Here is a 26,141-nt window from a genome sequence, read left to right as displayed (position 1 = left end):
ACAACTTAAGTTTTCACAGTGCTTTCCAGTTGACTACGTTATCACTTAGTCATTTATTGTAGTATGTCTCCTTTCTATGGATGAGAGAAATGAAGTTATCTCTCCTGACATTCTCGTCTATCATCACCCTTGATGAGGAAGAAGCACAGTTGGAGAGCAGTAGGTCATTCCAGTGGGTGGAGTTACTCAAATACTTGACACGTGGCCCAGAGGCACCATAGCTATTTCCCAGGAATACATGGTAAGTTGGATCCTATCCTGAGCCATCTTGTCTTCCATGCAAGGCAATCTTGAAATAAATGATTAAAAAAAATAATAAACTGACTAAAGATTTATATTAAAAACAACAATTTATTGAAAAAGAGTAATGCTTTATACAAATTCCCATTACAAACCCCTGAAATATCTATCCGTTTCCAAGTAGGGTAGTAGAGTACAAAAATATCAAAGTCAGACAGATTCTGGTGTCACAATTCTGTTGCCCATTTTGTACTATGGATATCTTTTCAGAGTTTACCAACTAGTAATCACATGTATTAATACTTGCCCATCAGTAGGATCTATGAAGGTAGCCGAGATTCTTTGAATTACACATTCTAGGAGCACAGACTTTCAGGTTTGGACGACACACTAAAATTTACTAGGTTCAAGTACTATGATTCAATCCTTTGGATAACTTCCTCTAGGTGGTTTCACTATGAGTTATATTTCTAAACTACCTATCCTAGCCATGTTAGCTGCCAGCTAGTAGCAATACCTCTGATGACATCACTTAACCAATATCCATCTTGAATACCCTTACAAGTTATTAAAACTCAAAAAATCTTCCACTCTTTGGTCAACACTTACACTTCCATTTTACCCATTACATCTGCAAACCTGTTCTAGGTCAAGTCTGCATTCCTGAAAGGAGAAAATCTTAGCCACGCAAAAAGCATCAGGCCACCTTGATCAAAGAAAACTAAGACTTCCTTAAAGTTTTTTTCACTTAGCAAGCTGAAATTCATTTGTCTCCTCACTTATGAGGTTGGTTAAGACAGGAAATCAATTTCTTAAAATTTCTCTTTTCAGTCATTTGAAAAATAGTCTAAAATCTATGTGCTTAAATTCTTTAATTCTTTCCCCCAGTACAATACTTTTCATCTTACAAAATCACATTTACGTGTATCCTGTCTCACTGGATCCCCTCAATAGCCCTGTGAGGTAGGCAGGTCAGGCATTACAATCCTCTCTTTAGAAATGAAGCAATAAATCTAGGGCAACCTGTGCCTTGCCCAAACTCACACTGTAATTGATAGCACCAAGACTCATCAAGTCTCCAGACACGGAAGTCAACACCCTTTCCATTACAACATCTTGCTGAAGTGAAGGAGTTATTTTCCACAAACTGGAAAACTAAGAGCAATTGTTAAAATGGAACAGAGTGCCAACAAAATGGTGGCCACAGCTGAAAGGAAGGTACAGGCCTGAGGAGAGAGGAAGGTGCCTAACCACGAGAAGGCCTGTGTGTAGGTTTGGTTCAACGACTTCTTAACAGCCAATTTAGCAAACAGAAACACTACTTAGGCATATTTCATGTTCAAAGAATGAGCATAATATCAACTAATTAATACTTACACCACTCTACCAGCTGGTTAAGTATCATTATCTCAATTTGACAGATGGGAAAAGAGGAGAAAGATTAAGTGACTTGCTTATAAGCTACAGAGAGAATATTTGTCATCAGAGTATCACTATAGAAATTCGAGTACTTCATTCAAACAGTCTGTTCCTCTCTGGGAAGAGGTAAGCTATACAAGAAAACAATACAGTTAAGGAAGGGGACAAGAATAAGGTAGTTTGGGAGGGCATATAACTGAATAAGTAGCTCAAAAAATTTAATCAATAGAATTGTGTTACAATACTTGGAAAAGCAGCACACAGTTCCTCAATGGGACAAATATTTTCAAAGCAAATAAGTGTGTTACAGGTCAGGGTACAGGAGGCGTATGGGAAGGTCAACAGGAACATATCATCTAGTCACACACAGAAAGATTTGCTCCCAAAGCTCTGGTCTGCAAGAGACTCTTATTGACTTCAGGAATTAAACTATAGGCATATAAAATGTGTTATCAGATTCAAGAGTTAAGCTCAACCTCACAAAAAACAAAGGCATGAAGAATGACTGAATGCTGAAAAAGCAAGTGCTAAAAGATCATGGTAATAAAACAATATGATACAAACATTTAAAGAGGGCACATGTGAAGAACTGAAATAATTCATACTTGGTAAAGCAGGTCAGGTCTTCTGTGAAAGACACTAAAAGCTGATGAAGGAGGGTAAATGATATTTGACCTATTATGTATGTGTACATAGAGAAAGAAGAATTTGAAAAATAGCAAATAAATGACTTAATCAAGAATTAATTTTTTTTTTCACTTTTTAGATATATTTTAAGAATGCTGGTACCAATACAATGAGAATAAGAATTCTTACTAATTTTTTTATAGAAAAAACATGTTTATGTACATATCTATATATATTTAAGGAATGCTATCTCCCCTCATTTGAGATGATTACTCAGTGGGAAGCAGTAATACAAATGGAAAAGGCTTCCCTTCTGTATTGAGGAAAGGAGATAAGGCTAAGTCATTTTTAGCAATGGATATTTAAAAAAAATATGTTTTTTGTTGTAATACCACAGTTCAGACTACAAGAGTCAAAAGCTAAGATCTTAATGTCAATGCCAGTATTTCAATGTCCATTTCTTGTTGGTTCCAACAGGATTGTCAGCTTCCGCTTCTATGTCACACATAGTCTTTCCCACTGGAAGGTGCTGGCTTGGGATAGGGCCTGGGTGTTGGGTAAGATGTTGTTTTCCGGGGACAGGAGCAGCACAGCAGGGCGCCTCCCAGAAGGCAGAGAGAAGCAGCAGCCCAGCCAATGAAGAGAGCCTGACCAAATTCATACCTAAAAAAAAAGGTGATTCATTTGCTTAATCAATGAACCATTGGAAACTTCTCTAATGTAATTAAAGAATGAAATCAATATCACACTCAGATTGTTCTCCACTGGGAAAAAATCCCCTGTGATCCCTTTAAGTTTTATGAAGTACTTTAAGGTTTGTGAACACACACACGAGAACATTCACATTGCAGTTGTTGACAATTTGCAACAGTAGATCAGGCAATTTGGCATGTAACACCAGGTTAATTACGCAAATATTTCCAAAGACTTTTCCATGTGTAGGAGACTTTTAAAGTATGCTACATACCTTAAAAGTCAGGTTTGGAATATGGTTCCTAGGCTAAAACAACAAGTCATGCTATCACCAAGTAACAACAGTATTCTATAAAAAATAAAACAAAAAAAACTACCAGAGTGTTTTGGAGACTATTAGACTTTTCAACAGTTAACCCCTGATAAACACTGAAATCTGATCTATGGTTTTGCAGAAAAAACTCCTAAACAACCCATAGATTGTTCTAGATTAAGTTGATGCAGGTGGATGTATTAAGCCATACTTCTGGGAGAAGATCTGTGACCGATGGTCGACAATAAGGAAAGAGAAGGGTCAGATCTAGAATGATAAGGTCTGAGTTTGAATCCTGATGCAAACTCTCAGCTGCTGAATTGTGGGTCATGAACTCAATGTGTCAACCTCAGAGGCTGCTTCTCTTAAAGCCCAATGATCCCATCTTCCTCACTGTACTGCTTTTAGGATCATGTGAGACGGTGTAAGTAAGTATACAGTGCCTGGCAATTTATAAAGTGCTTTCATATCCATTACTGGTAAACTTTTAGCCTATTGACCTCCAGCAGTTTCTGTCCCTACTTTGTAGTCTTACGGGATAGGTTCCAACAACATCCTGGCAGTATGTGTTTTCTTATACATGAGTGACTATAAACAAAGAAGCACACCTTATCTCTCCACCACTAGCATTTTTCATCCATTCATCTTAGCACTCAACAAACAATAATTACATCTTAACATCCCAACTCTGAATATAGTTATTAGGCTTTAAAGAAGTGAACACAGTGACACAAAGAGCCTTGTCTCTGATCAAAGGGTGTCATTACATGAGAGCCAAGTGTCAGCTCTTTAACTTCCCAAACTTGCAATATTAAGAAGGATGATCTTTCTAAAATTATTTTATGGACGTGATGAAACACAAAATTTCATAGTGGTAACATCCTTTTCATAAATAAAATTGTTTTTTCCATAAATAAAATTGTTAGGAATGAAGTTTCTGTTAAAGGTTATTAACCTCTATAATAGAACTGTTTTTTTGATCAGTCATAAACTGTGTTTAGTTACAAATAATCACAATTAAGTGTTGTATCAGAATATACTTCAAAAGTGAAATTTCAAATCTATTGGTGTCTTTATTAATATTAAAAAAATTAAAAAATATGAAAAAAGGTCTAGCATACATTTGGAAAGTATACACCTTTTCTACTTTGAGGTTTATTTTGTCATCAATACATGCGATTAAAGTAATTATCAAACTATTTTTAACATGTCACAGGCCATTCAAATTATTTTCAATTTTGGCAAAAATTCCATAAAATGCTGGATAGCAAGTCTGGGAAGTTACCATAGTAACTGGACTTTGCAGAACATAAAAGGGTATTTTCTCAGAGAACAAACAATTTTATATGTGACTATCATTACCTGGCATTGACCGGGGTCATGGGGTCATAGAATTCTTGAACAATTCTATTGCCATACCATGCTGTGGCAACTAAAATAGCCAGACCTATGGAAATTCAAAACAAAAGACTGTTAATCACCATGGAACACTGAGCATAAATGCATGGCTCATTAAATTTATAAGTATTTTACAAGAATAACATTTCATCAATAATGCTGACATTTTAAATTTAGTCCATTTTAATTCAGACGACATTAATTTAGGATGAACAGAGGTTCAAACATGATTTTGTATAAGTGTTTTCTTAAGACAGACAAAAATACTAGGTTGGAGTTAGGCACTTGACTGTTCATGTCATCTTATTCACTTACAGTTTAAGGTCCCTGGCACAAATAACATTCTTTTGAAAACATTCAGGAGATACATGTCATTTAAAATCTCTTTAAAATAGATTGTTATAAATTAGTGTGCTAGACTACTTTTGATAAAACCAAAGTCCTTATTAGTAAAGCTTACAAAAGGGAAGATGAAAACTCCTCTACATTCTTCTTGGCCAAAATGCAAAATTCACATTTCTGAAGGATCAAAATGAATGTAAATAGCTAGATAGCAGGAACACATTGGACCTGGCTCAGAGTACACCAATCACCTAAATCCCTACACCCCTATTGGCCAGATGTTCCAGGTCTTGCCATGAGATTCACTGAGGTGCCACATCAGATCAATGTATGCAGCACACTCTCAATTTCTCATGCCTCTCACATTTCAGTGCCTGTGTGCATGCTCAGTCTTTGTCTGGATTGTAGCCTGCCAGGTTCCTCTATCCATGGGATTTTCCAGGCAAGAATACTGGCGTGGGTTGCCATTTCCTTCTCTAGGAGATCTTCTAGACCCAGTAATTGAACCCGCATTTCCTGTATTAGCAGGTGGATTCTCTACCATTGAGACACCTGGGAAACCCCACAGAAACCACTTAGTCAAAATAATCTACTGTATCATTTATTAAAATAAGTATATAGTACCTCAATCTTTTTATCCAAAGAACTTAAATAATTTCTTTTTATAGTCTGGGCTTAGGGGGCACTAGTGTTAAGGAAAATGCCTGCCAATGCAGGAGATGTAAGAGACACAGGTTTCGATCCCTGGGTCAGGAAGAACCCCTGGAGGAGGGCATGGCAACCCACTCCAGTATTCTTGCCTGGAGAATCCCATGGACAGAGGAGCCTGGCAAGTTATAGTATATAGGGTCGCTATAGGGTTGCAAAGAGACATGACTGAAGTGACTTAGCACACAGTCAGTCTAAAAATTCATCAATTTAGACAGATTAATATTTCTATGCTACACCCACTGCCCTCTTCCTCCTACAAAAAAAGTGGTCCAACCTAATTGCCTCTAATACTTGAAAGAAAACACTGTTGCTTTTGGCTGCTCAGTAGAAAATATGAATACTCTGGAACTTGGCAACCCTCACTCCTAGGGAGTCTGTGAGACTGCACAGTGGTGGACAGGAGTAACTAGAAGATTAGCAGAGGACAGGTTCTACTCAGTAAGTGTGTTCTTAGCCTTTGGTGTAAAACCTAAGTGTTGGGAATAAAATGCTCTGCAGTAGTAATTTGAATAGTCTATAACCAAATGTTTAGTAAAGCCACAGGCATTCTTCCTTCATTGTTCATGAAACCCACATACTTTTCTTAAAGAGAAAATGAGGAAAAAATCTAATTCTAGTTTTTCCTAGTGGTAGACTATACTACTAATGTCATTTCCAAAAACAATAGACTCCCATATATAGTTTAAGTAATAGTCTTATTGTTGCTGTTTAGTCTCTAAGTCATGTCTAACTCTTTGTGACCCCATGGACTATAGCTTGCCGAGCTCCCCTGTCCATGGGATTTCCCAGGCAAGAATACTGGAGTGGGTTTCCATTTCCTTCTCCAGGCAATCTTCCCATCCCAGGGATCAAATCCATATCTCCTGCATTGGCAAGCAGATTCTTTATAGTTGAGCCATCAGGAAAGCATATGTAAGAGTCTATTTCAAAACAATAGACACCTACTATATATGACATATAATAGTCTATTATTTTATATACATACACAATTTTATATGCACACATTATCTTATTTAATATTAACTTTATTATAAGACTTTACAAATGAACTGTCATGTCCTGTTCTGGCTCTCATTTTCTCAAAGGTCACATAATAAGATTTGAATAAAGCAATAAATACATATTTATTTTCTATGGAGAATGTAACCTCACTCTTTTATCAAGGTTTTTATTCCAAGACTTTTCTGTATTATTTTCTTTTTTTAACTCATTTTTTCTCATTTCCTACCATTCCAACATTCCACCTGAACTCCAAATGCCCTTTCTCCTCATTGATCTATGGGTAAAACCTGTTCATTCCAGGATCAGTACTGCTTACATGGAATAATGTCCTCCACTTCCTCCAATAATCCCAGCTCTATTCATTCCATTCATTTATACCTGTATGATTACACCTTCTTCATGTTCTCTCTCACCATTCCCCATCTTTACCATGTAGTATCAGTAGAGACACCACAGAAATTTTCTGAATTACACAGAATTGGTTCTCAGTATTTGCTAGATAGAAAAAAATCTCTCCCTTCACTTAAGGAGACTGTTTCTAATGAATCAGTTGGCACCTGAAACCTCAGGGAATAGACCTATCCGCTGTGAATGTAGATCTCAGATTTTTATGCAGTTCCCATTTGAGAAAGTGAAAGTCAACTGGGTTTAAAGTTTCTATGTCTTCATATTTTAAAGGAACTGAATTCAATTGATTCAAGAGCAATAAAGCCAACGTGATCTAAGGAAGCCAAAAACTAGACCTTAAAAAACATCAGAAAGAGTTTAATAAGGTCTAAGAGGGACAGGGCCTCTCTTACCTGAAATAAGAAAGATCACGCCCCCAAAGACAGCCATCCGCATCTTCTGTGCCTCGTCGTCTTCCATGCACTTCATACACTTCATGCCAACGGTGGCCACAAAGATGGCTATTAGTCCCAGCAGGATGCCAATCACCATCAAGGCACGGGTTGCTTGCAAAGTGCCTGACAAAAAACATTTTAGAACATGTAACAATCATGCCTAGACCAACAAGAGAAGAGTTGTAGAAGACCACGTATATTTCAATGTTGTATGGAAGACAGAAAACAACCAGGAGTCAGGAGACCCCAGTTCTAGTGATGCCTTTGCAGGAAACCCACACAGTTTCTCCTCCGGAAAAACAACTATCTGGCTGAATGATGAATAAGAATTCCTCCAGCTCTAACAGTTTATGTTTTCAACATTAAATTCAAAATCCTCTGAAAAATAATTAATGATTTGGTTGAATAGGCTTATAACACATTGTTAATTCTTACTACTGGAGAATTTTAATTCTGAAATAACAATCATACATTATCCTTAATGTTAAACCATTTATACTTTAAATGGTTTACAATATATCTTGGTAGCAGTCAACAGCTTTACACTCCAGTCATCAAGCTGGGGAAAATCTGGGTGGGTGAATTTGGAAGACAAGAAATGAATTTCTCATAGATTGTCTTGGCTGGATAAGCAACACATAAATCCAGTAATGGGGGTGGGGTGGGAGATCTGAAAACCATTTTCTCAGAACAAAACATAATAGCCTTTGAGATGTTATTTTGGAACACTGTAGGTTTATATTCAGAAATATCACTGGTGTTAAAACCATTTAAATTACTATGTTGTAAAATGGCAGACAATTCAATGTAGCACTTCTTAGGATTCCACTAATTTTCTAATTTCTTGTTCTTGTCATTGGTATACTAAGTCATGATCAAATATATAGGGTTAGGTTTGAGATATGCCAGTAAATATATTAAAGAGTAAAAGCGTGTTGCCATCCCTATGGCATAAATTCTCAAAGAAATTCTCAAAAAAATCTGAGGCACAGATTCTCAAAGAAAAGTGAGTTGTAACTACACTGGTTAGATGAGTTTAACTTTAGATTTATTTCCACCATCAAATAAAGATCATTATCTCTTTGACAGTGTTAACATATGACAAGTCTTTATGCAAATATAAAAAATATTTACATTGTAATAACAAAGTGTGCTATTTTATGGGTAAGCCAGTTACTATTCTTTGGGACCATGTTTTTATTATGTAAAGTATGAATGATGATATCTGTAACCAAGAAGTTGGAACAATTGACTTCCTAATGGTCTCAAAACTAGATGACATGATAGAAAGGTTTTATATCTCAGTATCTAATTTAGACTTAGGCTCAGTGTCAGTATTTTTAGGGTTGAGAATTTAGGCTAAAAATCATAATTAATGGTAAAGATTTCTAAAACATCAATTTATTTAAATTTGTTAATATTTCCACCCTTGCCATAGTCAGGCAATCTATGATAAAATCATAGTAACCTCTTTCTGAAAGTATTAAAGACATTTTTTGACTGTATATGAGAGATATTTGGGAAGCCAAGATAAATTTTTACTTGATTTAATTACAAAGCAAACCAAAGGCATTCTCATGCTCCCCTCATTGATTCACTTCCCCATAAATGCATGTGGGCAAGTGTGCACCCAACTTATACACTTATTTGAAGATTGAAGGTTGGCACACGAACTTCTGAATCAAAACACGTTTCATGGATCATGGGTTACCAGGAACTATCAGTTCAATTCAGTTGAGTCGCTCAGTCGTGTCTGACTCTTTGTGACCCCGTGAACCGCAGCATGCCAGGCCTCCTTGTCCATCACCAACTCCTGGACTCCACCCAAACTCATGTCCATCGAGTCAGTGATGCCATCCAGCCATCTCATCCTCTGTCGTCCCCTTCTCTTCCTGCCAATCTTTCCCAGCATCAGGGTCTTTTCAAATGAGTTAGCTCTTCACATCAGGGGGCCAAAGTATTGGAGTTTCAACTTCAGCATCAGTCCTTCCAAAGAACACCCAGGACTGATCTCCTTTAGGATGGACTGGTTGGATCTCCTTGCTGTCCAACAGACTCTCAAGAGTCTTCTCCAACACCACAGTTCAAAACCATCAATTCTTCAGTGCTCAGCTTTCTTTATAGTCCAACTCTCACATCCATGACTACTGGAAAACCATAGCCTTGACTATATGGACATTTGTTGGCAAAGTAATGTCTCTGCTTTTTAATATGCTGTCTAGGTTGGTCATAACTTTCCTTCCAAAGAGGTAAGCGTCTTTTAATTTCATGGCTGCAATCACCATCTGCAGTGATTTTGGAGCCCCCAAAAATAAAGTCTGACACTGTTTCCACTGTTTTCCCATCTATTTACCATGAAGTGATGGGACCAGATGCCACAATCTTCATTTTCTGAATGTTGAGCTTTAAGCCAACTTTTTACTTGTCTCTTTCACTTTCATCAAGAGGCTTTTTAGTTCCCTTTCACTTTCTGCCATAAGGGTGGTGTCATCTGCATATCTGAGGTTATTGATATTTCTCCCAGCAATCTTGATTCCAGCTTGTGCTTCCTCCAGCCCAGCGTTTCTCATGATGTACTCTGCTTATAAGTTAAATAAGCAGGGTGACAATATACAGCCTTGACGTACTCCTTTCCCTATTTGAAACCCGTCTGTTGTTTCATGTCCAGGAACTATAGCTGCTTATAAGATTATTGTGAAACCTCCCTTGGAATCACAAATGATACTCTGGTATGAAGAGAAAAGTACCAAGGACTCCATAATTATGGTGTGTCCTTCCTTCTGGTTTGCCAACAGTTTTGCAAAGGCAATCATGCTCAGAAGGAAAATAAAAAATAAAATAAATAGCCTCTTCTACATAAATAACCTCTTCTACAGAAACAGAGATTTCTTATCGGGTCCTAAGTGCCACTCAGAAAGAAAGCATTTCAGTCAAAGGAACACTGGAAAAGGAGATGCTGAAAGTCACAGAGATGATTCACGTGGAGGACAGGGTGACCACTCATCCATTTTGGCTGACTCTCTAGGTTTTAAAACTACAAGTCCTGCCTTCTGAGACGGTCTTCAATCCTGGCAAACTGGGAAAGCTAGCCACTATTGGAGGATGTTTGGATGTGGAAAGTAAAATGAAAAGGGTTAGCAAGGTAAGCAGAAGGCATTTATCAAGTACGATTTTGCAAGCTAGGGAAAGGGTTTTGGAGTTTATTCTAAATGTGAGCAGAAGCCATTTAGTGTCTTAAAGGAGGAATGAAAAGATTTTTTACCCTGTCTTCCTCTGACAGGGTGAAAAATATGTATAGCGTTTTACTTCTCTCAACTACTTTTTGCTCTGTCTGTCTATTAAGCTCAATTTTCCAACCTTTATTCACCACTTTGGTTGCTTTCTCTGATGTCTAAGTTTTCTACTTTGAGTTGTAGGGCTTCAAACCAGATCCAGCTTCTATAACCGTTCTGATCTTTACTTCATGTATAAACAGCAGGCCACCAGCCCAGCAGGTCTGAGCGCTTGGATCACAAGGTACTCTTCACGAGGAGTCTGCTGGGCCTCAAGCTCCTGAGTCAGGCCTGCATAAAACCACCCAGGCAGAGAGCGTACGTGGATCAACCACTTCAGGGCTCCACCTGCACTCGCCTGGGATTATCTCGTTTTCACAGTCTTCATCTCGGAGTCTGTTCTCCTTTCAGTTCTCAAAGAAAACACATTTAATTCACACCCCATTTATTCTTTCCATTACTTTACAAAATTTCTAAGGGGAAAGGAACAGATATTTTGTTCTGTGTGCTACAAACCCTAGTAAGTCTTATAGTATAAAGAATTATATGCATAATGCACAAAAATAATGGAGAAAATGGGGGAAAACCTATACTCAGGAATCATATAAACCATATATTGCAAGGAGATCATATTTCATTTTTAAAAATCTGATAAAAAGCAATACTGTTATTTTGTGAAGCAGTATTTTTTCATTTACATCCTGACATCCACTGGCTTAGGAGATGTCTGTATTTTACAATACTAGATGGGCATCAAACACAAAATCTCATCTTGCATCACTGGAGATATTTGGATGAATTCTTAACTATAGTGATATGTGGGGAGAAATGTAAACATAGGGAAAAAAGGCTGAGAATCATAACAGCATCAAAACTCACTAGTTGGGCACATGTAATGGTGGATTACAAGTCAAAGTAAGCAAGTGTTACAAGTTATGAGGGTTTTACATGCAGATAGAATCTAAATTGCACAGTTTTAAGCTGGAACCAGATGAATCCTTCAAATTAACGTTTTATAGAAGTCTTTTAAGTCAGAGAGCTAAAATATGTAATTGTGGGCTCCTTGATAACTTGGCCAAATATTTGTTCATATTTCTATTCAAAGCACTTAACAGTACCTCGCAAGCTTCATGGATTATTCAATCTGGGATCAATTAATTTAAATTTTAATATGTCTTTATCTTTTAAAAATTCATATATAATAGGTAAAAATACCTTTTGTGTTAAGCTTAATTTTTGAAATAACACTGAGAAACACCTCTTAGAAAGCCTCAAGATACTAAAATCTTGCTACATAAAGCCAGATCTAGTTTAGATTATTAAAAGCTAGAAATTCACCTACAGAGAAAAAAAATCATACTTTTTGTTTACCGAATCTAATTTAAAAAAATTTTCTAAATTATGCATCTAATGAGCTTCCAAGATGAAGTTTTTTTTCTGGTGGAACAATGACCAGCAGGGCAGAGAAGTTGAGAAATATTTGAAAGCTACCAAATATTTTAGGCCAGAGAGATAAAGTCTTGAACTATTAACTCTGAGTTGACCTGAGTGGCTCCAATCTGAAGCAAGTATGTTTCTTTCTGGCCCATTAAATTTGCCTCTACAATATTATTACCACCGATTAAAGCTGTCTTTGGAGAAAATGGTTAGCGAACATTCAAAAAGGTACACTATTTATTGTTCCTCATAATTATTCAGCAGTACATGGAGAAGGCGGTCTTTTAATTACACTTAGCTAGACTGATAATCTTGAGATTAAAGACTCCCTAAGGAGTTCTTAACACTTGCAACCTGAAAGTATAATTTGAAAACATACTTACAAAGATCTCTACTTACGAGACAAGAAATGAGTTAGAAGTTACTGATCTACTACAGTGAGGTTAATCTACATAAGCGTAGAAAGACAAGCAGAGACAAGTCAGTGGAATTTTTTTTTTTTTTTCTAAAGCATTTCTAAAGTCTTACTACACAAGCAGCAGAACTTCTTTAAATACCTGGCATTGTTCATGCTATTTACTAGCCATATTACTATATTATTACCCTATTATATGTCATAAATAAAGAAGATTTTAATTATATCTCTATCTTCATGCAGTCCCTCTTTGTATCAAGTTGCTTAACAAGTATTAAGTAGATAAACTGACCACTGGGTGACTAGAACAAAAATCCTCTTTTCTCTTCTGCAATTAAATGAACTCATCACAGACCGTCACAGAGCTATACTCCCATGACATCTTCACTTATTAAATTGTTCACTTTTAGTCAAGTTCAAAGTTTCTCAAGAGTCTTCACTGTTAGCATTTCCATTTGATTGATGTATGAACTGGTGGCCACTGGGTGTGCCCTCAAGACTCCAGCACAGTCAATAACTGTGGTCTTGGATAAGGCAGGACTTAACCACTTTTCAGGATGTTCCAAACATTTTTGCTATCTTTGTTTATTAAGAGAAATTGTCTCATGATTAAATGTACACTTCTCTGTTAATTCTGTGCCACTTAGTCATCACTCCAATCAAGGAAGCCTAAACTCTGCCACTTGCCTATGTCCTTTGCATCACTGAAATTAGTAACAAAGACTGTTGGCACTGAAAGGAATCAACACTTGCACATTATCCATCATCTTAGCTGCATTTCTAGGAACAAGGATAGGGCCCGGCTCATGCTGGTTGAATGGATGAATGACTCATGGATTCATCTCCCTGTTCCGCCCCACTCTACCCTACTTTACAAGTAGGGAAACTACAGTCCAGAGGGATCAAGTGGCTCACCATTATAAACATGGCTAATTAGGGTAGAACCAGGGTCAGAACTGAGTATTCAAGTTTGCATTTGGGTTTTGACTTTCATCATTCCAAAAATCAGAACTAATTCTCAAAACAGATCTGAACACAAATGGCCCCTTAAACACCAGTGGTTCAGCAGGCCTAATGCAGTCTAGATAAGTGTAAGGAGGTGCCCTCATCTCTGCCTCTGCATCAAAGACCGTCCAAGTCAGTGATTTTATTATTTGATTGAGTCTGACATCATGGTGAGAGTTCTGGGAAACTTCACCGACAACCAATACTCATTAAAGCACACCTACACACATGTGGATTCACGTAAAGCAAGTTGAACAGGCCAGAGGAGCTTGTAAACAAATTACAGAATCCTAAGTTTAGATGAGACTTACAGAGAGTCTGGCCTAACCTCCCATTTGTCTGGGACTTGGATTTTCCCTACAGCATTCCTTCAAAATACTTATTTATTCCTCTGCCTGCACACCTCCCACCATGCAACCTCCTGGGGCAACCCAATCTTTGGACAGCTCTAGCTATTAAAGTCAAGCCAGGAGAAGCAATTAACTAAGCACATGAAATAGGAACTAGCTTGCCAAAAGTTTGAAAAATGAATCAAAACAAGGCAAGACATACAGTTTAATCAAGAAAATCAACTCTATCTGGCACTCTCTTTTGCATATTCCAACTATCAGTCATCAGTGTCAATAAACATCCATTCTTGGATGGAAGTGAAACTGTCTTAGCCATGGTAAAACCACAATCCATGGTGTATTATTTGCTTACCCAGGAAATTCCCCAGTTACATTTTCATAAACTGCTTTGCAAGAACCATCTAAAGAAGCCTTGCTGTATCTCACTTTTGACATTGCCTTAAGTACACTGTATCCCTTTAGACACTGCCATGAGCTCTTTGCAGCTGACACTAGTTAGAGAAGGGGAACCAGGGATTTTTAACACATCTAGTGCTATAACCTTTATAAATCCCAGAATCTGAGCTGTAAATTGCCAAGTGGGCTCCACTGGCAAAGAGAACAAACTACAATTTTAAGAAACTTCTAAGTTTTTCACCTAAAAGCACTTTGTGGAGTGCGACTTGTTTCAAGGAACACTAGTTATATGTACAGATAAGCCTGTTCACCTCTGAATATCACAGTACTAAACCAAAAACAGCCAGTGAATCACCTCCCAGGTCTCTACATCAGGTGGGCGTGAGCACAACTGTCCAGGTGGAGAACAGAGACAGGTAGGTTCTCTGGGCTCCATCCAAAGGCATCTAGTGAGTCACTGGCAGGTTGGGAAGTATACCTGTGAGTCAAGGCTCTCTCTTCTGGGAGCCAGTTTTGAGAGAAAGGCCTCAGCCCCACCTTTGATAAACTCTGGCATTAACCAAAAGGAAAATAGGAACTGACATGGAGTTAAAAAAAAAAAAAATTCATCAGAAAGCAATCTCCAAAATTGGTAGAGGAAAGGTAGTGTTCATATCTTCCATCATAGCTTTAAAAATCATAACAGTTATGATAACTAGGTATAAATGAAAATAAAACATTTTAACACACCATCATGTGTAGGGATAACCTATTTCAGTATTTACAACATGGATTGATCTGATTTCATTTGGCTGCTTAAGGAAGGTAAAGGAAAGTCTATTTGCACACGTTGAAAATGAACTACTAGTACTTCCCTGGTGGTCCAGTGGCCAAGACTCTGCACTCCCGGTGCAGGGGAGCCAGGTTCGATTCCTGGTCAGGGAACTAGATTCCACATGCCACAAGTAAAAGATCCAAGATGCCCCCAAAAAGATCGAAGATCCTGAGTGACACAACTGAGACCCAGGGAAGCTGAATAAATATAATTTGAAAGATACTTAAAAATAAGAAAATGAATCATTTTGATCAGAGGAATCAGAGATCTATCTGGAATTGTCCTTAGAACCATCTCCATCTGGCAGTGCTTCAATTTGACATGCCAAATGCCATACAATTCCTTACACGTATTTATCCATCCATGAGGAGATTCAATGATTATATAAAGTCATATACTTAATGTACTCCTTATATTTGGCATAAAAGAATCCTAATATGGGAACTCTGAAAAGCTGAAATGGCAACACTAAAAACCGCCATGTGTACACTGACTCACAAATTCCACAGGTACTCGAGAGTTTTAAACAGATTTGGAACAGAGTGAACAACTCTAAAGGGCATGGCTTTTGACGAAACCACACACAGGAGGTGGACAAAGCAACTGAATACACTTGAGCAATGACTTGAACACTGCTTACTGTCAGCACACAAAGGGGACTGGTGGGCAGGCTTGTTTCTCTAGGCAAAGGCTAAGGAAGCTTTTATTCAAGTTAGTTCAAGTGCATGACAGACACAAGTTCAGGACAACTAATGTCATATCTCAAGGAGGCTACTCTGGCCATGAATTGTTATTACCTAAGTAAGCAGGAATTTAGTGAATTTCTGACAAAACTCAGAAGTTTTTTGTTTTAAAAAACAATAAAAGAAAAAAATCCATCCAGTCGCTCTTCCCTCCTCCATATCTAGGACTATTTCTCTCTACATAATCCTGTCCAAACTTATGAAAGAAAGAAGCCAGCATTCGTTACATAGAAATTCCTCTGTGGAAGACAGAAACTCAGAGAAGACCCGCCCTCTCTCTCCTGACCTCTGCATTCATCAGCTGTATCTCCTTAGTGGCTTCATTTTCTCCTTTATCTAATGAAGGGAGATAATTTTGAACTTCTCTTTCTTCTCATCCTTTTTCTACCTGCCACCCACCTTCACTTTCCAAAATAAGACTATACAATCCACCTCCTCTGAAGACTCCTGGTCTGAGAGCTAAACCTTCTGGGGAATCTTAAGAGACTTACTTCTTCAAGGAGTCTTTGGAGGGAAAGACTTCCTCACACTTGTTTAGTCCCTCAGTCGTATCTGAGAGTCTGCAGCCTCATGGACTGTAGCCTGCCAGGCTCCTCTGTCTATGGGACTCTCCAGGCAAGAATACTGGAGTGGGTTGCCATTTCCTTCTCCAGGGGATCTTCCTGACCCAGGGATAGAACCCAGGTCTCCTGCACTGCAGGCGGATTCTTTACCACTGAGCCACTGGGGAAGCCCCCTTCACACTAACTGGATCTCAGAAGTCAAAAGAATCAGAGGATTCAAACTCAAGTGTGAGAAGACACTAGGTTGAGACAGTCTATGTAGGAATCTGATTTCTTCTCATGATAATTCATAGTAAAGATAGAGAAAAAAGCTATATCTAATAACTGGCATTATCTATTTAATTTTACAAACTGGAGAGGCTTTCAGGCTCCAAACTTTTCAAGGCACATCATTTTCTTGTCCTAACCCTACAGTTCTTCAATTTTCACAGAATCTGAGAATGTCCAGGAAAGGCCTAAGAGCTCAAAATCGAGTTTGGCTCCCACTCGCTCAGTTGCCACCCCACTCATGGGTATGTAAGATGAAACTCACACCTTGAGAAGAGTGTCACCTAGGGAGTTGGAGGAAAAATTAGAGCTTAGGTCTGGTTGTCCCTTTCCCCAAACCAGGGTTCTCTCTGCTACCTTATGGCGGGGCACATGATCAGCAGACTTGATCCACTGAAGGTTGACAGACATGTAACCATACAACAGAACCGTTTAATAGCTACTACTCCAAAAGGGAGCCATTTGGGGTTGGGTCCCTGTAGCTCTGACAGTAAGGAATCTGCCGGCAATGAAGGAGACCCGGGTTCGATCTCTGGGTAGGGAAGATCCCCTGGAGGAGGAAATGGCGACGCAATCCAGTATTCTTGCCTGGAGAAGCCCATGGACAGAGGAGCCTAGCGGGGCGACAGTCTGTGGGGTTGCAAAGAGTCGGACACGACTGAACGATTAACATTATACCACCCTGAGTCACAACTGGGGAGTGGGGAAGGCACTCACTGTTCAGATTCAGCAAGGAGTCGAAGACTTTGCACTGGATCTGCCCGGTGCTCTGCGACACGCAGGACATCCACAGCCCCTCATAGATGGCCTGGGCCGTCACGATGTTGTCACTAGCATAGGAGTAAACTTTCCACTGGGGCAGCGCCGTGCTGACGATGGAGCCGATCCAGCCCAGAAACGCCAGGATGAAGCCCAGCAGCTGCAACCCCGCGTTGGCCATGACTCGCTCGGGCGCCCGCGCTGGCTCAGGGGCAGCAGGTGCACAAGGCGGAGTTTGCAGGTGCGCACCCGGGACTCCTGGGCGTGACGGAGCCTAGCGGAAGAAGTTATTTCAGGGACTCCTGCTCCCTGCGCTGACGTCGGAGAAGCTCTGGGACCGGGTCCGGGTCCGGGTCCGGGTCTTGGTCGGCGCTGCGGTTCGGAGGCGAGAAGCTGAGGCTGCTCCCGAACCGCGACTGAGATGCAGACCCGCTGGGCGCCGCGATTTAAAGCAGCTCCGCCCCCGGCCTGACCCGGCCGCCGCGCAGCGCCCTCTGGCGGTTTCCGGGCGGGTTGCTGGAAAAAGAGAGGGAGCGCGGGAGCCCGCGATAGGGCCCGAACTCTGGGGGGAAGGTCCTGCCAGCCAAGTAGGGACAACTCGAGGAAGATCAGGTACGCATAGTGTCCCGGTGCTGCTCGTTTCCTGTCTTTTCTCCTCTTGCCTTTTCCTCTGCGAGTCTTCGCAGGCTTTCCGTTCATTCAATCCACATTTATCCAAAAATGACTACGTATGTCTAAACACTAAAAGATGCCAAGATGAAAAATTAAGACCTCAAGGGACGCACAGTTTCATTTTCGACTTTTCCCCCGCTGATTAAAAGACATTTCTATGGCTCTCCACCCCTCTAACCTCCCTCACACACTTTCCTCCCTTTCCGTTCAGCCTCCTCCCCATTTCCCTTTCCTCCCAATGCCCTTTCTTCCCTTCGAAATCTCTTTTAGAATCATAAAAGAAATGTTGATACCTTATTTATTAGGAAACTGAGACTCAGAAAGGAAACGTGAGATCCGTAAGACCATACAGCAAGTTGATAGCATATGCAGTACTCTGGTTCTCAGCCCACTCTGCCCAACTACATCTCAGCTTGACCGAAATATATGTCCTTTGAGCTTCCCTGGTGGCACAGCGGTAAAAAAAAGTCTGCCTACCAATGCAGGAAAGGCAAGAGGCACGGGTTCAGTCCCTGGGTCTGGAAGATCCCCTGGAGAAGGAAATGGCAACTCACTCTGGCATTCTTGCTTGGAAAGTTGTATGGACAGAGGAGCTGAGTGGGTTACAATCTATGGGGTCTCAAGAAGTACCTCAGTGAGTAGGACTTGACTGAGCACACACACCCATCCTTATGGAAATACAGCCTACCCTCCCCTACCCCTACACTTGTACACACCCACACCCACACCCAGCCTACCTTCCACCATTCCTACACTTGAACACACACACACACATCATCATCATCATCACCCTCTTTCTCACAGCACTTTGTCTTAGAGCAGTGATTCATTCTCAGAGGGACCTGGCCACCCAGACCCACTGCCCCTCCAAAGGGTGTTTCTCGGATGTTATTCATCAGAGGTGACAGCATCTAAAAAGTCCCCCCAAGTAGAAAGAGACCTGTCCTGGGATTAGAAGTCCAAGTTCTGGCTTTTGCAGTGTGACTGGCTGTGGCCAACACCTCAGATTTTAGCTTATTCAGCCTTTAGTTTTGCTCTGTGGGTCTCTAAAGCTTCCTTCTTTGTAGTTACTCAGAAGTGTACCTCAGATGCTGTGGTTTGGAATAATTAAAATGTTTTCCCAACCTCTTTGTGTGTGTGGTGCCAGTGTGGTGGGAGGAGAAGTTTTATGGTTTTAATAAAAACAGAAGCACCTCCCAGGCAGAAATAAACTTGCAAAAGGGAAAACAAGATATGTTTCAATATTTCCTATGGCAACTGCCAGTTTATAGTAAAGAGGGAGTTAAAAAAATTTTTTCATAGTGTGAATGAGAGGGGTGAAGAGAACTCTGCCACTTGGGGGAATGTTGGTGGTGCATGCTATGCATGTGTGAGGTGAGACAGAATATGAGAATCTCTGCACCTTCTGCTCAATTTTGCTGTGAGACTAAAACTACACTTTTAAAAAATATATAAAAAAGCAAAAAACCCCAAGCACCACCACCCTCATTTCCACCTGGCTATCGTCAGATACCTTAGGAAGGTTTAAATCCAAAGGACAAGTCTGCATGGAGATTTAAGGACTAGCAATGAAGAGGGTAGACTTCCTTGGTGGCTTAGTAGTAAAGAATCCTCGTGCAATGTAGGAGATGCAGGTTTGATCCCTGGGTCAGGCAGATCCCCTGGAAAAGGAAATGGCAACCCATTACAGTATTCTTGCCTGGTAAGTCACATGGACAGAGGAGCTTGGTAGGCTACAGTCCATGGGGGTCTCAATGAATTGGACACAATTTAGCAACTAAACCACCGCCACCACCAATGAAAGGGGTAACGCATAAGCTAGATGAAGAGATTTAATTTGGGATAAGCAGGAATTAAGCAAGTGGTGTCCTTTCTTATCTGAAAGCCTCCTCAGACCCTGGGAAGGCTCTCAGGCTGCTCTGTAGGGCAGGACCACATCCAGGCTAAGTCCTCAGAGTCTGGGCCCACAGTTATTAATTCTTTCTATACCTAGATGAATGTTCTGTAGGGTCCTGTGAGAGATATCAATCACATTTGATTTATTTATGTGTTAAGGACTGTTAAGTTCAGGGGAGATTCTCAGACTTTGCTTACGACTACACCACCATCATGTGAATCAAATAGTCTTATCTTTTTGTTCCAGTCAATTCAGAATTAAGACTATTAAATTTTTGTCTTTGTTTTTTAGATTAGAGTAATAAAGACACGATTTTAATTCAGTGAGTGTATTTGTGCACAGGCCTTTTAATGTACATTAGGACCTGTTTTTATCAACCAACAGTTGTCAGGAATTAGAGGGATGAACTCAGTGGCCACTATGGCCCCATGTTTTTTGTTTTTTAGTCCAGGTCTGTGTGAGACTGATTACCTCATGCCCACAGCATATTTGTGAGGCTGTGGTTGATGCTGTTTACTCCACTGTGATCCATGCCATCTCTGGCATATCTAGTCCTGTCTAGTTTTTTGTCCTTCCCTCAGAGCAGATAGATGAGATAATGGCTCACCAGAAATCCATCAACTTAAAGAGGAAAAACAACTTACAGACATTGGTTTTTAAATATGAAGTATAAACAGAGGTTTATATATACCATCTCCTATGTGAGGTGACCATTCAGGTATGACCTAAATCAAATTGCTTATGACTATACAGTAGAAGTGAGAAATAGGTTTAAGGGACTAGATCTGATAGACAGAGTGCCTGATGAACTATGGACAGAGGTTTGTGACACTGTACAGGAGACAGGGAGCAAGACTATCCCCAAAAAAAGAAATGCAAAAAAGCAAAATGAGTGTCTGAGGAGGCCTTACAAATAGCTGTGAAAAGAAGGGAAGTGAAAAGAAAAGGAGAAAAGGAAAAATATACCCATTTGAAAACAGAGTTCCAAATAGCAAGAAGAGATAAGAAAGCCTTTCTCAGGGATCAGTGCAAAGAAATAGAGGAAAACAATAGAATGGGAAAGACTAGAGATCTCTTCAAGAAAATTAGAGTTCAGTTCAGTTCAGTTCAGGTTTCCCTGGTGACTCAGAGGGTAAAGCGTCTGCCTGCAATGCAGGAGACCTGGGTTTGATCCCTGGGTCGGTAAGATCCCCTGGAGAAGGAAATGGCAACCCACTCCAGTATTCTTGCCTGGAGAATCCCATGGACGGAGGAGCCTGGTGGGCTACAGTCCACGGGGTCGCAAAGAGTCTGACACGACTGAACGACTTCACTTTCACTTTCACCTTTCAGTTCAGTTTAGTCATTCAGTCCTGTCCGACTCTTTGTGACCCCATGAATCGCAGCATGCCAGGCCTCCCTGTCCATCACCAATTCCTGGAGTTCACTCAGACTCACATCCATCGAGTCAGGGATGCCATCCAGCCATCTCATCCCCTTCTCCTCCTGACCCAATCCCTCCCAGCACCAGAGTCTTTTCCAGGGAGTCAACTCTTCATGAAGTGGCCAAAGTACTGGAGTTTCAGCTTTAGCATCATTCCTTCTAAAGAAATCCCAGGGCTGATCTCCTTCAGAATGGACTGGTTGGATCTCCTTGCAGTCCAAGGGACTCTCAAGAGTATTCTCCAACACCACAGTTCAAAAGCATCAATTCTTCAGTGCTCAGCTTTCTTCACAGTCCAACTCTCACATCCATACATGACCACTGGAAAAATAATAGCCTTGACTGGACAGACCTTTGTTGGCAAAGTAATATCTCTGCTTTTCAATATGCTGTCTAGGTTGGTCATAACTTTTCTTCCAAGGAGTAAGCGTCTTTTAATTTCATGGCTGCAGTCACCATCTGCAGTGATTTTGGAGCCCCCAAAATAAAGTCTGACCCTGTTTCCACTGTTTCCCCATCTATTTACCATGAAGTGATGGGACCAGATGCCGTGATCTTCGTTTTCTGAATGTTGAGCTTTAAGCCAACTTTTACACTCTCCTCTTTCACTTTCATCAAGAGACTTTTTAGTTCCTCTTCACTTTCTGCCATAAGGGTGGTGTCATGTGCATATCTGAGGTTATTGATATTTCTCTCAGCAATCTTGATTCCAGCTTGTGCTTCTTCCAGTCCAGCTTTTCTCATGATGTACTCTGCATATGGTGACAGATACACAGCCTTGTGACAATATACAGCCTTGACGTACTCCTTTTCCTATTTGGAACCAGTCTGTTGTTCCATGTCCAGTGCTAACTGTTGCTTCCTGACCTGCATATAGGTTTCTCAAGAGGCAGGTCAGGTGGTCTGGTATTTCCATCTCTTTCAGAATTTTCCATAGTTTATTGTGATCCACACAGTCAAAGGCTTTGGCATACTCAATAAAACAGAAATAGATGTTTTTCTGGAACTCTCTTGCTTTTTCAATGATCCAGCAGATGTTGGCAATTTCATCTCTCATTCCTCTGCCTTTTCTAAAACCAGCTTGAACATCTGGAAGTTCACGGTTCACATATTGCTGAAGCCTGGCTTAGAGAATTTTGAGCATTACTTTACTAGCGTGTGAGATGAGTGCAATTGTGTGGTAGTTTGAGCATTCTTTGGCATTGCCTTTCTTTGGGATTGGAATGAAAACTGACCTTTTCCAGGCCTGTGGCCACTGCTGAGTTTCCCAAATTTGCTGGCATATTGAGTGCAGCACTTTCACAGCATCATCTTTCAGGATTTGGAATAGCTCAACTGGAATTCCCTCACCTCCACTAGCTTTTTTTGTAGTGATGCTTTCTAAGGCCCACTTGACTTCACATTCCAGGATGTCTGGCTCTTGGTGAGTAATCACACCATTGTGATTATCTGGGTCGTGAAGACCTTTTTTGTACAGTTTTGTGTACTATTGCCACCTCTTCTTAATATCTTCTGCTTCTGTTAGGTCCCTCCCATTTCTGTCCTTTATCGAGCCCATCTTTGCATGAAATGTTCCCTTGGTATCTCTGATTTTCTTGAAGAGATCTCTAGTCTTTCCCATTCTGTTGTTTTCCTCTATTTCTTTGCAGTGATAGCTGAGGAAGGCTTTCTTATCTCTCCTTGCTATTCTTTGGAACTCTGCATTCAGATGCTTATATCTTTCCTTTTCTCCTTTGCTTTTTGCTTCTCCTCCTTTCACAGCTATTTGTAAGGCCTCCTCAGACAACCATTTTGCTTTTCTGCACTTCTTTTCCATGGGGATGGTCTTGATCCCTGTCTCCTGTACAATGTCATGAACCTCCATCCATAGTTCATCTGGCACTCTATCTATCAGATCTAGTCCCTTAAATCTATTTCTCACTTCCACTGTATAATCATAAGGGATTTGATTTAGGTCATACCTGAATGGTCTAGTGGTTTTCCCTACTTTCTTCAATTTAACTCTGGATTTGGCAATAAGGAGTTCATGATCTGAGCCACAGTCAGCTCCTGGTCTTGTTTTTGTTGACTGTATAGAGCTTCTCCATCTTTGGCTGCAAAGAATATAATCAGTCTGATTTCAGTGTTGACCATCTGGTGATGTCCATGTGTAGAGTCTTCTCTTGTGTGGTTGGAAGAGGGTGTTTGCTATGACCAATGCCCTTTCTTGGCAAAACTCTATTAGTCTGTGCCCTGCTTCATTCTGTATTCCAAGGCCAAATTTGCCTGTTACTCCAGGTGTTTCTTGACTTCCTACTTTTGCATTCCCATCCCCTATAATTAAAAGGACATCTTTTTTGGGTGTTAGTTCTAAAAGGTCTTGTAGGTCTTCACAGCGGTACTGGTTGGGGCATAGACTTGGATTACTATGATATTGAATGGTTTGCCTTGGAAATGAACAGAGATCATTCTTTCATTTTTGAGATTGCATCCAAGTACTGCATTTTGGACTCTTTTGTTAACCACGATGGCTTCTCCATTTCTTCTGAGGGATTCCTGCCCACAGTAGTAGATATAATGGTCATCTGAGTTAAATTCACCCATTCCAGTCCATTTTAGTTCGCTGATTCCTAGAATGTCGACATTCACTCTTGCCATCTCCTGTTTGACTACTTCCAATTTGCCTTGATTCATGGACCTGACATTCCAGGTTCCTATGCAATATTGCTCTTTACAGCATCAGACCTTGCTTTTTATCACCAGTCACATCCACAGCTGGGTATTGTTTTTGCTTTGGCTCCATCACTTCATTCTTTCTGGAGTTATTTCTCTACTGATCTCCAGTAGCACCTACTGACCTGGGGAGTTCTTCTTTCAGTATCCTATCATTTTGCCTTTTATACTGTTCATGGGGTTCTCAAGGCAAGAATACTGAAGAGGTTTGCCATTCCCTTCTCCAGTGGACCACATTCTGTCAGCCGTCTCCAACATGACTCGCCCGTCTTACGTGGCCTCACAGCATGGCTTAGTTTCACTGAGTTAGACAAGGCTGTGGTCCTGGTGTGATTATATTGACTAGTTTTCTGTGATTATGGTTTCAGTGTGTCTGCACTCTGATGCCCTCTTGCAACACCTACTGTCTTACTTGAGTAAATTAGAGATACCAAGGGAATATTTCATGCAAAGATGGGCTCAATATAGGACAGAAATGGTAGGGACCTAACAGAAGCAGAAGATATTAATAAGAGGTGGCAGTAATACACAGAACTGTACAAAAAAGACCTTTACGACCCAGATAATCACAATGGTGTGATTACTCACCTAGAGCCAGACATCCTGGAATGCAAAGTCAATTGGGCCTTAGAAAGCATCACTACAAAAAAAGCTAGTGGAGGTGAGGGAATTCCAGTTGAGCTATTCCAAATCCTGAAAGATGATGCTGTGAAAGTGCTGCACTCAATATGCCAGCAAATTTGGGAAACTCAGCAGTGGCCACAGGCCTGGAAAAGGTCAGTTTTCATTCCAATCCCAAAGAAAGGCAATGCCAAAGAATGCTCAAACTACCACACAATTGCACTCATCTCACACGCTAGTAAAGTAATGCTCAAAATTCTCTAAGCCAGGCTTCAGCAATATGTGAACCGTGAACTTCCAGATGTTCAAGCTGGTTTTAGAAAAGGCAGAGGAACGAGAGATGAAATTGCCAACATCCGCTGGATCATTGAAAAAGCAAGAGAGTTCCAGAAAAACATCTATTTCTGTTTTATTGAGTATGCCAAAGCCTTTGACTGTGTGCATCACGATAAACTGTGGAAAATTTTTCAAGAGATGGGAATACCAGACCACCTGATCTGCCTCTTGAGAAACCTATATGCAGGTCAGGAAGCAACAGTTAGCACTGGACATGGAACAACAGACTGGTTCCAAATAGGAAAAGGAGTACGTCAAGGCTGTATATTGTCACCCTGCTTATTTCACTTATATGCAGAGTACATCATGAGAAAAGCTGGGCTTGTGGAAGCACAAGCTGGAATCAAGATTGCCAGGAGAAATATCAGTAATCTCAGATAGGCAGATGACACCACCCTTATGGCAGAAAGTGAAGAAGAACTAAAGAGTCTCTTGATGAAAGTGAAAGAGGAGAGTGAAGAAGTTGACTGAAAGCTCAACATTCAGAAAATGAAGATCACGGCATCTGGTCCCATCACTTCATGGGAAATAGATGGGGAAACAGTGGAAACAGTGTCAGATTTTATTTTTTGTGGCCCCAAAATCATTGCAGATTGTGATTGCAGCCATGTAATTAAAAGACACTTACTCCTTGGAAGGAAAGTTATGACCAACCTAGACAGCACATTAAAAAGCAGAGACATTACTTTGCTGACAAAGGTCCATCTAGTCAAGGCTATTATTTTTCCAGTGGTCATGTATGGATGTGAGAGTTGGACTATAAAGAAAGCTGAGTGCAGAAGAATTGATGTTTTTCAACTGTGGTGTTGGAGAATACTCTTGAGAGTCCCTTGGACTGCAAGGAGATCCAACCAGTCCATCCTAAAGGAGAT

General features: G+C 40.3%; 1 protein-coding gene and 1 non-coding gene across 2 annotated transcripts; one reads left to right on the top strand and one right to left on the bottom strand.

Moving 5' to 3' along the window:
- Positions 1 to 331: 331 nt before the first annotated feature.
- CLDN1 (claudin 1) lies at positions 332 to 18,039 on the bottom strand. The gene is made up of 4 exons (XM_005897671.3): positions 17,567 to 18,039; positions 7,546 to 7,710; positions 4,655 to 4,739; positions 332 to 2,949 (listed from the first exon to the last, which is right to left on the bottom strand). Exons 1-4 carry the CDS (start codon positions 17,787 to 17,789, stop codon positions 2,787 to 2,789), a joined length of 636 nt encoding a protein of 211 aa, XP_005897733.1. The 5' UTR covers positions 17,790 to 18,039; the 3' UTR covers positions 332 to 2,786.
- On the top strand, positions 15,314 to 15,386 carry TRNAG-CCC (transfer RNA glycine (anticodon CCC)). Its single transcript has one exon. It is a non-coding gene; the product is annotated as a tRNA-Gly (tRNA).
- Positions 18,040 to 26,141: the final 8,102 nt, after the last annotated feature.

The sequence above is a fragment of the Bos mutus genome, chromosome 1 (assembly GCF_027580195.1).
Source record: "Bos mutus isolate GX-2022 chromosome 1, NWIPB_WYAK_1.1, whole genome shotgun sequence".
NCBI classification, from domain to species: Eukaryota; Metazoa; Chordata; class Mammalia; order Artiodactyla; family Bovidae; genus Bos; species Bos mutus.
Note: the sequence above shows the minus strand (reverse complement) of the source record. Positions and strands in the feature narration are given on the sequence as shown.